The 12,401-nt window shown below is 35.6% G+C and overlaps 1 protein-coding gene across 8 annotated transcripts in view; it reads left to right on the forward strand.

Annotated features, from left to right (window-relative positions):
- The window catches only part of LOC125225340 (PAX-interacting protein 1-like), a 194,384-nt gene that overhangs the window by 126,794 nt on the left and 55,189 nt on the right, over window positions 1–12,401 (forward strand). The window contains exon 3 of one of the 8 annotated variants that reach the window (XM_048129005.1): window positions 7,586–7,604. The exons of the other annotated variants lie outside the window; for them this stretch is intronic. Within the exon in view, the coding sequence (XP_047984962.1) occupies window positions 7,586–7,589 (4 nt within the window). The 3' untranslated portion in view covers window positions 7,590–7,604. Of the gene's footprint in view, window positions 1–7,585; window positions 7,605–12,401 lie in introns of those variants that run through there. 8 annotated transcript variants of the gene reach the window in all.

Below are 12,401 nucleotides of genomic sequence, written 5' to 3' on the forward strand. Positions count from 1 at the left end.
GTGGTATCGTAACATCGTGAATATCTAAAAATTTTGAAAGGATTCTGATATGTGTTTATTCCATTATACGTTTAAGTCTTAAATGTAAGCTTAATAAACCGATGAATTAGGACTAATGAGTATCATACAGTAAAGAATGAATAATTATTATTTCTGTCTAAATGGCTATTAGTATACGTTATCCTTTCAGGGCATTTTGTTATTTCTCTTTTAACACAAATTATGTAGGGATTTTTGGCAACGTAAATGTCATTAAATATGATATTGCTTCAAATGGATGGTAATGGTACCTGTGTTATGAAGTATTAACCAAACTCTTTAACGGATTGGTTACAATAATTTTCGAAATATTTTTAGATTCCATTAACTTTAACATTACTGTCTGGGATTTCCTCGGTAACTTGAGTCACGTTTTTACGAATTTCTACGATATGACTAAATTCTTTGAAACGTTTATCTTATACCGTACGTAAATCGCAAACTTGACCCATATCGTACAGATCCGTATGACTTCCGATTTTCTCTCCACCAGCCTTGATGAATCAAAGTGGCTGAAAGGTCGTACGGTGCAAAAATACCCCAAACATTCACCGCTATAATACATCGTTAACACGGCATACGTAATAATTCATTGCTTGTACGCACATTTATCTCGAGACATTTGTCGTTTTCTGATTCATTCTTAACGGAAGGCCGAATATTTTTGGATGTTTTATCTACAGTTTAAGCCAAATGTTTCAAACATTTTATATGTTGTAGATTATTCAGTTAAAACAATTCCAAAAACCCAAATGTGAGCAAAATACTGTTAAGTATAAAGAAAATGGCAGTATGTAGTATGTACAAGTCGCACAGCAACGTTAAAGCAAAAATGTTCGTAGAAACGTTTTTATAATTATTACCAGCTCCCTTGATAAAGTTGATCTAGTTGGCCTTGTCCTAATGAGTAATCTATGTTAACGTCTGTGATATTTTTCTTGAAAGTGCTTTTTATCTTCGAGTTCAATATGGCGGCAGGTATGTCAAGAAAATCTCGAATACCTATATGAGTATTGTAAAAAAGAATTGGACATGAAAAAGTAGAGACCAAGAATTTTATGTTTTCAAATCTTCAGATATTTTTAGTCTCTTTCAAGCAAAATCACGGGATACGTACGTAATGTCATCTCTGGCAGATTTGCGAGACTTGCGTCGTATCGTATAATATCGGCTTATCCTCAGGGCGGGCGCATTAGAGGAATTATCACCGACTGATATTAATTAACGGATTATCTCACCCACTTTATAAATATGTTTCCAACATATTTAATACGAGATCCAACACATGTTACTTCGTGAACCTGTAAGTTTGTGAGGTTGGTGAAAATACTAGGAATTGGTTCTTTCACATGATCACGGACAAAAAAGTTGGCAACTACACCTTTATGGTTCAAGTGCGTCAATGGTTTTGGCATCTGACACTACAGCATGTTATGAACTCCATGTTAACTTTAGAAAAGAATACCACCCATCACACCCATGTAATCGACAGTGTACTTTAAAATTTAACCACACGTGCTTCAAAGAGAACAACATTATTAATAGCAGTTGGTTCTATAGTTCAACACCTACAATTAACTGCCTGGGTAGCTACCAGTACTTGTAATGTAGGTACTTCTAAAAGCAATTCACGACGAGTAAACATTAAGCGATAGTTTTAGCTTTCTGTTGAGCATTTCAAGAGCACCATTTTAGACCTCGTCACCCTTCAAAATGGGGGCACGACTGGGTTGGCAGTGCCAAACACTTATGCTCCATTTGCCAAGTATGCGGCGCGTCACAAGCTCTTTGCTGAATCGACAACTCTAGAAGGCACAATGAAACGGCCAATGTTTTAACACGTCAGGTTTTTATTCCTGTGAAATTTTATGTTTTTAGTCTTTCCACATCGCAAGTGGTTTTTATTACCTCCTTTTATGAACATATAAATAAACTTGTTTTAATGTTCTGCTAAAATGAACAATAAATAAATCTGAATGTACATACATAATGTCAGAACTCAGAACAAAAGACAAAACAGAAAAATATTATCGTTTTGCTAGTATATCAGCTTAGTATGACTCCTGTATGTTGTTTGTTCAACTTATTTGATATCACAGGCAACTGAGATAAATAAAGACATTTACTTGGTTGCTAACGTAAGTTAGAAGTGAATTTCTATCATAGATTTTTTAGAACCAGGTACCTCATAACTACGTAATGAAAGTAGTCTTACAGATACTTAAAAGGTGAAGTAAATTAGTTACTTAAGCAACAAATGTAATTGAATATTTTAACGACGCTAAAACAAAAGCGGTTAAGAAACTCAATAGCACTTAAGTGAGCTGTAATGTTCCGTTGCTCATGGAAATTAATGAAGAAAATATGTCATACTTGTCACAATCATGAAGGCGGTGCAATTATTCACTGCGGAAAACTACGAGTACTAATAGAAACGGTTAATTGCGAACTCCACAGCCTTGCATTAAGATTGACAGTGCTGGCGAAGCGGTCATTATTCAACCGTTATAATTAACTCGCATGTTAACATTGACCTGTTAAACAAATTGAAATGAACTATGAAATGTTAAAGTACAAACTTATTTATATCGAACGGCTATGTCTAGACCACTTGTAAGCTATCTATTTCAGTGTTTACGAGTGCTGAATCTACATCCTTGTTCCTTATTTAGTATCACTCACGACGCTCACGTGCAACAATTTTGTTACGATTTTATTACAGCGATGATTATCAATTTAACTACATCTTTTATGAATACACACATCATTAACTACATAGTCCAACTTCACCTTTTTAGCAAACTTAGATTTAGGTACATTCACTGAACGCTCGGATTAATAATTAGAGACTCCGCCAACTGTTATTAGCCGTAATTTGTAAATCCATGTCATTAGGCGCGCTTCATTCAAATAACATAGTTTAGCAAGCTGTTCTATCACAGAAGAAATTATGTCCGGTCCCGTTATCTGTCAGTAAGCTTTATATCTGATAGAGTGCGTCTGTTACTTGAGCTGAAAACGACAGTTGAGCGCAACTTTGGACCACGTATACGACCTTTTCGTTCAGCGTGTACTGCAATTGTATAGTACCGGTGCTTGTACCATACACTGCCTCGGGGTGCGACAGTTCTCTCTAATGCTAGACAGTTAGACAGACACCCTTTAGAACTAATATTTCATATGACCTATACGATGAATGGTTCGATGAGATATGATGAGGTCGAAAAATTTCAAAAATTAGTAAGTTGCATTGACACGATTTTTGAGATTTGACACGATTGACACGATTTTTGATTCGAACCATTGACACGATTTTCAGTTCAATAATATTAACGTGAAGAGTACAGAATGTTGCGCCATCAATAAAACTATACATTACAGTAATGTCATGATGTGTCACTGAATGACTTAAGTACACCTATGGTTTTCCTGTTTTGACATTAAATCAATTTACCACGTGCCATTTGTTCCTATTGTGGTGATGAAGATTTCGGTGGGGAGGTTAACCTGAATTCCTAATGACTCAAAACTTATTCGTCATTATATTCGCATTGTTTTCTAGAGAGTGACTCTCTTTATAGTGAGTGTCGAAAGAAATTCTGTTAGAAAAAAACATAAATTCATAAGAACAAGTGGTGTAAAATAATAGGGTACTCTATAATTACTATCAAAATCGCACGCTCCGAATATAATCAATAGAATCCAATTCGCAACAATTCCGTAAAGTTTAATACGATAATAGCAGTATTGCAACTTGTATTTTATGTAACTCAAGTAATCTTGTACGCGTATGTAAGAGCAATTACTAATAGCCAGGAAAATTATCCTGCGATCTAACGACTCTGGTTAAGTAAGATGTATCTATTTAATAAATGGAAACAAACTAAAACAGATAATACTGCCTCGTGGAATCAATTATTGACATCTTTACATTCAGCTTGTATGGTACTTTGGTACTTTACTTCACGCATCAAAATCACTGCCAATGCGAATATAATACATACTATATACATACTATACATACTTACATACTAATATTATAAATGCGAAAGTAACTCTGTCTGTCTGTCTGTTACGCTTTCCCGCTTAAACCACGCAACCGATTTTGATGAAATTTGGAACAGACAATCTTTAGACCCTGAGACAGAACATAGGCTACTTTTTATTTCGAAAAAAAGGGATGAAGGGGTTGAAAAAGAGGTTGAAAGTTTGTATGGGATTTCTTAATTTTAAATGATAAAACCATGAAACTTTATATTTTAGCACTTGATAAGAAATCATTAAACATATATTTAAAGTCACATACAGGTCGAACGCGATTAATTAACATTATTTTTACCTTTAAAATAAACATGGTGGGAAATAAACATTAACTAAAAGCGGGTAGATTATATTTATTTGTCTACCCCGAACATTTATATAAATTAATATCGGGTAGTTTTGTGTTGTTTACATCTCTGGTGACATTTTGCTGGGACGTCACTTCCGCGACCACGGCCAGTGCAACCTGGCCGAAACGTTGGGAAAAAAGGTAAAAATAATGTTAATTAATCGCGTTCGACCTGTATGTGACTTTAAATATGTGTACAAAGCGCGAGAACTTAAAGTGTTATATCATTAAACATCTTGATAAGGGATAGGGATAGCGATAGGGATAGCGATAGGGAAAGCGATAGGGATAGCGATAGGGATAGCGATAGGGATAGCGATAGCGATAGCGATAGCGATACGGATACGGATAATATGGGTATCGTTAGCGGGATACGGATAATCGGTCGGCGGTCTCTTTTATTTTATTTTTATTTATTTATTTAGGTTTACCAACAGGTGTAATACAATTATACTTATACCTTAAAATTGGTTTAAGATAAACTTGCTCGAGTATTCACCCAATTACAGGCAAACACGACATGCATGTTTCAAAATTTTTCTTAATCCTAAGTAGGAACTAAGTTGAAATGGAAGTATACATCTAAATTAACTAAGTAGGTAGGTACAACTTTAAATACTGATACTATGAGTAATCAAGTTAGCAAGGAGGTAGAAATAGTTATAATAATATGTAATTAATTTCAAAAAGTTTTAATATGTATTTTACGTATATATAATTATGTATGTTACGCCTTACGGTTTAGTCTTAAGTGTATGTAAATATGTTTTTAACTGATTATGTGTCATTTTCAACATGTCAGTATTATTTTGTTTGTACAATATGTTATGCTCTCTACAAATTCTAGGTATTAAACTGTAACAACCAACATTTGTTCGATAAGTTTTACATAAGAAAGGTCGAAAATTAGCTGGCCGAGAATGCTGTCGCGGAACTGTCCAATATATTTTTTCCAGAAGTTCTGGGCAATCTAGCGTTCCTGAGACTATTTTGTGTAGCAACGTCTGGTCAGAAATCCAACGGCGGTCCTCAAGAGAAATCATTTTAAAAACTTTAACCGTTTACGATATGAGTTAAGTGAACGCAATTTCCTCTATTTAATAAATGGAAACAAACTAAAACAGATAATACTGCCTCGTGGAATCAATTATTGACATCTTTACATTCAGCTTGTATGGTACACGCATTGCCAATGCGAATATAATAAATTTGTATTTATTATATTCGCATTGGCAATTTTGATGCGTGAAGCCAATGCGTGTTATACAAATGGGAAGGTAAAAAACTCGTGTCATTGTTGACACGAGTTTTTTACCTTCCCATTTGTATAAACTCTGCAAGAGCCAGTGAGAATACTGAGAATGCTACTATGTCAGCAAATATTTAGAACTAGTTTGTACTGGCACTGGCACACACGAAGCAATGTTAGCAACACACACTAATGTGTCATCAATCGCAGAGCACATAACAACAGTAGCCGAGGGCTAATAGCAACGATAAGAGCGCAGACGCAAGTGGTGTGCAACGTGATCGACGTACTTACGAGTTCCATGCACAAATAGATCGGCAGAGCTCAGAGCCTGGCGTTTTCACACGTGTGGTTGCCGAAATACAATTATAATACATGTTAGAGAATAGTTCTTTTGTTTTACGCCGCAAAGGTTTTTTAACGATGCCGAGTGTGGAATTGAAAAACGAGACATATTGAAAGGATAAATACCATAGACATTGAACTTAGATCTAAGCTGAGTAAGGTTCGGAAAAGTTCAATGAACTTGTGATGTTTTGAACAAAAATATAAAATACATATATATACCTAGAGTGTACACAAGACTTTTGAATATAATAGTAGGAAACTACAACGCCAAAAATGCGTTTATCATTGCTTCAGTAGTTTCACAGGTGGTAAATCATCTTTATTACTAGATCCACCTACTTTTATGAATTTTAAAGCAGTTAATTTGACTTTATTCAAGGTCAAGTTCCATTTACAAATAGATGGATAAATGCGTTTTACCCGCTGGTATTAAAGGACAAAACACGTGTTTCCGAGCTAGTGAGGGGAAAACATACTAATGTGCCACTAATCGCAGAGCATATGACAACAGTAGCCGAGGGCGGACTAATAGTGCAACGATAAGAGCATAGACGCCATCGCCAGTTGTGCAACGTGATCGATTCACGAGTTCCGGGCACAAATAGTTCGGCAGAGCCTTCCGTTTAACACGTGTGCTTGCCGAAATACCGGTGGATATACATGTTAAGACTAAAATGGGCGAAAATTAGCTTCAATAAGCTTCGGTAAACAGCTAGGAATAATTAGATTTTTGTTAGTTTTGTAACTTCTGTACCTAATGCAGCCGGAGACCGATTATGAACAATTTAACATTCTGATCTAAATTAGGTAATATTAGTAACTGACAACTCTACTTATTGACTAAATAGCGTGTTATCAATTGTAACTAGTTAATATGTGAATAATTTGTGGCCAAGTTTGTGTTTATTCACTAAGCCCATATAATTTGGAAACATAGATTTTAGAGCTCATATTCAAATGAACGTTTATTTACATATTCTCTCTGTTTGTCGACACACGGCACACAGCGCCACGGGCAAACTTGAATACCTCATTATTCATGCGGTGTGAAATCTACCATTTGCACATACATTTAATAGGCAAACATACAGCTGTGGTTCAATGTCGAATAACCATAAAACTACACTAAATTCTAAATTAACAAATAAATCCTCACCACAAACATGTTATATTGTTTTGAATCAAATCAAACAACGGCAACCTACCTATCATTAATTTTACAGAACATAGCATTTATAGCTCCCATCGGTCATGGTCGCCTTTGATCATGCAGTATACAAACGTGAATCAACTTTAATTATTTAAGTAAGTCACATGTGTTCGAGTAGGTACCTACGGAGCATGCTTCCGAACTGTTGTTTACGATATCGATACATATGTTAATCGTGACCTTGTTTCCGCGTGTGTGTAAACGTTTATCGCTGGAAAATTTTGAGCCGATGCTAGTTATTTGTTGTTGAATATTATTTCATTACCTACTGCAGCTTACTCGTCATTATTGAATGTAGTTACTATTTTGCTAGATAAGTGATTTAACAATGACACTGTTTATGTTTCAGGTAAGGCAATGTCTTCTAAACGGGTCACGGTATATTCAAAGCGAAGGTACGTAAAAGCGATCAATCAATCTTCAAGAATACTTATTCAAACGCCGCCGCTCAGGACAATGTGCCAGATACTTGAAAGAAGTTTCAACCGAAGGCGATTGTATTTCGCACGTCAAGAGTGTCCACACTCAACGTGACACGGAATACGTGAACCTGTCCGCCACGGACAAACAAAATACGGTCATCCACCCCGAGTGGTTACTTAATGTCCAACGAATTACTCATATGCTGAAGCAAATATTTGTTTAAAGCTCGCTCCCTGATGAGCCACTAAGTTTTCGCTAAATAAATAAATAAATAAATATTGGGGACACCTTACACAGATCAACTTAGCCCCAAACTAAGCAAAGCTTGTGCTATGGGTGCTAAGCGACGATATACATACTTAAATAGATAAATACATACATACATAGAAAACATCCATGACTGAGGAACAAATATCTGTGCTCATCACACAAATAAATGCCCTTACCGGGATTCGAACCCAGGACCGCGGCTTAGCAGACAGGGTCACTACCGACTGAGCCAGACCGGTCGTCAGCTAAAAACCTACGGTGCCTAATGCAAATATTTGAGACGACGTTAGTCATGAAAACACATTTACATGAACACGACATTGGCGTCATTTACTGATTCTCGTAAGTATTTTTAATTAGAGTATCGTTGAGCGAATCTTTTAGCACTGTACGGTTTTGTTTATTTAAGATTAGACTTACTATTTATGTAAAATTGGACAAAACTCAAGAGTTAATATAAAAACATTGGCATGATCGACTTGCTAATTGACTGATGGACAATATTAAATGTGCAACAGACATTTGAATAGACAAAACTGTTCGGCCTAGATGTCCATATTAAATTCTCTCGCTTCAGTAGAGTGGTCTGATAGAATATGAATACGGGGGTCGAATTGACTTTCAGATCTGAAATAGATTGTTTACGCCACGAGCAGGCACTGTGCCAACGGTCACCTGAGGCGCGGTTTAATATTTTGGCACATAATTAAATTTTTATCCACCGAAACTGGTGTTTATGAGTCACATTGGCTTGGCAAGTAAGTCGTTGGTTAATTATAGTAAGGAAAATGGTACGCTCGCTGATTAACAATGTGCGAGATAATATGAAAAATAAACTCACACTAGACGACCAAGTTTTAGGCCATTTGAAATATGTTTATGAAGCGGTAAAAATGGAACTTTAGTGCTGGTTACACGGAAGCTGGCACTGATTTCATTAGTAGTTTGGGTATAATGTAAACCTCGCGACTGCTCTTATGAAACTGACAGAGCTAGCAAATAATAGTTATTTGTTATACAAGGGGGCAAAGAAGTATTTTAACGCCGACTGTGGATAGAAGTAAAATACATTTGCACCCGTGTGTAACACAAAACTTTTCCCCTCACTATAGCGAGGAAACTACGACGCAAAAAATGCGTTTATCACTGCTTCCAGTGGTTTTATCAATTTTAATTTTCCTTTTATCAATTTTAAAGCAGTTAATTTGACTATTATATATTGAATGTCAAATTACTTTACCCACTAGTGGATAAAAGGCGTTTTTACCCGCTGGCATTAAAGGATAAAACACGTGTTTCCGAGCTAGTGAGGGGAAAAATCTCTTTCTCTCTTCCAAGCTATGAATCCCTCACGGTGGTGGGTCTGTTTTCCGTATCATTTGCTTTCACCCCTATCCTTGACGTCGTCTTTGAACACTTTAGACTCAGTCAAGTTTTTTAGCACTACGTCCCTCTATCTTGTTTCCGATCCCTACATAACACTCTTAAAAATCAATGCTAACATTTTGCATATCATAGATCAGTGCACACCAATGTTAAGTTCGTGTAGCCATTCGATAAGTTAACGACCCGCGACAATAGTCGATTGTGATATTATCGCGAGTTACTTTATTACCAGCTATCGATGCGATATCATCACCGGCTGGTGCATCGTTAATAATTAATTAATATTATTGTTTCATTATTGCTGCCAGGAATTTTGATGGTCAACATTGTTGTCTATATAATTTGTTGGATACATTGCATTTGTTTGGTCTAAAATTGTAAAGGTTGTACTTGTTTAGTTATTTTTAGGTTCTTGTAATTCTGATCGCCTTTCCAAAATGTCTTGTAAACATATATATATTGAAATAGACAACATATCTAATCATCTGAGAGTTCCTACAATATTGCAACAAAACCTTATGCTATGTAAGAAATTAATTTACCAGGGTACCTCTTTAAAATGATCTTCACATGTTTTCTAACATTAATAACCGCACCACATCCGGAGCTGTACGGAGGTCACAGCAATTGAAAATACAAAATTCAATTTAAAAGGTTGTTGACGACCTCAGCTTCGTATAATTCGTATTCAGAGATTGTTATAATCCAATTAAAGATGTATGTCTCGGGTCACGCCAGCTCTGCTAGATAACCCCCTACACTCGCGAAGGAGGTCAGCTTGTACGATAAACCGGCAGCCATTTTTATGAAATCGCTATCAACATAATCTCCGTGTATGTTTACATTGGCTCGCTCGCGGCAGATAACATTAATGGTGTTTTGGTGCGACGCGTCAATATAAACCTTAAGCCTTTAGACTCGATGGGGACTCCATGTTTTGATGGCGCGATGGTGTATCATTCAATTTTATTAATACGGGCTTCTCAGACGATGATAGATCTACATCATAGCTTTTTATAGTTTACGTTCAATGACTTTGATTGAATTCTTGACAAATAGAGCATTAATTTCTTACAAATGTAACCGCTACTGCTTCTTAGGAATTGTAAGAATTCCTAATGATACATTATTTGAAAGATTTACGAGTTATATGCTCAGTAGTTATTAGAACAATGTTTTTTTTGTTAAATATTGCCAGTCAGGCATATAACCTGATTACTAAGATTATATGAGATTCTTATATAAAAAAATAACTAGGTTTTTTAGCCAGAGACGTATTTGTCGCAATGCCACTATCTAAATACACGCGTTTCTTATCACAACGACTCTATCATTGTCACAAAGAGGTTAAACTAAACATTTATTGTGTTGTTGCATTTACTTATCCAGTCTTGATCGGCTACTAAGTTAGACGGATGTTCTGACTAATGGGACCTAAAGGTCAAGTTAGTTGACGTCAAGTAGTTACTTTGCGACATTTCGATATCGCCCTTAGCTGCATATTACGCACGTTCATCGATTAACGTTAATAACTTCAATAACGTTTTTATAATAATTTTAGGACTCGGTCTTACGTATGACGTTACTACAGCTGAATACAAATTGCACTCTATATAATATATACATTTATGGTGTGACCTTACATTATGAGCACAGGTAAGAAAGTAGTTTGACTAAAAGAGTGTATTAATTATATGAATGTATACCTATATGGCTCTGTAGAGGAAAGGTAGGCTTAGGAAAAAATGCACTGTGCGGCGATAAAATGAACAAGACGGAAATGGGAAGAAAACTAAAAGAGAATCATGTGAATGCAAAGAAATGCACCGGGCAGTAGTTGTAAATGGGATAAGTAAAAATAACTGAGAAGGTAATCAAACCAAACTGATCAACATGTGCTGACGGTGGCGTGGAGGATGATAACAATGTTATGAAAATGCACAATTTCGTATTTAAAGTACATACTGATATTTAGCCAATACGCTTGCCTTGTTTGCTGTCACACCTCACTATCACAGCATTACGATAACCCGCACGATCACGAGTTTGTCTCTTTATCGCCCCTAATTGTCCAAATGAACTTACGTAATCTGTTGTCACTCGCTACATCCATTGGCAAATTTCTATGCGGGCCATTTTTTTCAAAGTTGTCCACCCCGTTTTTGGCTTGTCCCATACTTTTGATATAATATTTAGCGTATTTAAAGAGTCTAAACTAATGAAGACTATTTTTTATTCGAACCCAAATTTAGTTGACAGTAATTTACAATATTCATTTAAATTTTTATTATAATTATGTATTTGTTAAAAATTATAATGTGATAAAAAATGGGCAATTTTTTGCTGTCCCACGTCAAATATCGTTTTTGTTATGGATTTTATTCTATAACTAATTGTACTAAATATTGATGACGGCATAATTTGAAAAGATTGAGTTATACGCTATTATGTTATAAAATATTTCATGTTAATAAATAAACGTACTATTTAAAATTAAGTATAATTTGCCGAGACGGAATCTGGTAATTGTGGAATTTTCCATTCCGAAACCGCAGAATGACTGTTAAAATTAAAAGAAAGTTCCTAACATTTGGTAGCATTTTATTCAGCTTGGCAAAATTAATTTAAAACTACTCAATACCGTCATCTTGCATTTGCCAGTTGCCGCCAAACACGCATCAAAGTAGCTCGTACTCAGGGGTAACATTTTCTCATTCCACCTCCCGAAACCAAATTTGCGGGTAAATACGTAATATGCAACCTTTTAACATCGATTCCTAAAACAAAGTACTAATATTGAAACCAAATAAGCCAATTAAAAACAAGATTTGTGATTATTTAATAAATAATTAAGTAAAATATCGCCGGAGGTAGCGTTCCGTTACTTCCGATCCGATACTAGATCGTTGGTTTCGTATAGGCGGAAAGAAAAACGTATCGGAATGGAAGTATAAAGCGGTATTCACGTGGTTTTAATGTGATGTTTTAGTTTCATTTGATTGCGGGAAATAAAAGAAAAACGTATGGGATTAAAACTAACTCATCTAAAATATGGTAATCAATCACGGATTACACACTCCGGTTGT

Source organism: Leguminivora glycinivorella, chromosome 4 (genome assembly GCF_023078275.1).
Source record: "Leguminivora glycinivorella isolate SPB_JAAS2020 chromosome 4, LegGlyc_1.1, whole genome shotgun sequence".
Lineage (NCBI taxonomy): Eukaryota > Metazoa > Arthropoda > Insecta > Lepidoptera > Tortricidae > Leguminivora > Leguminivora glycinivorella.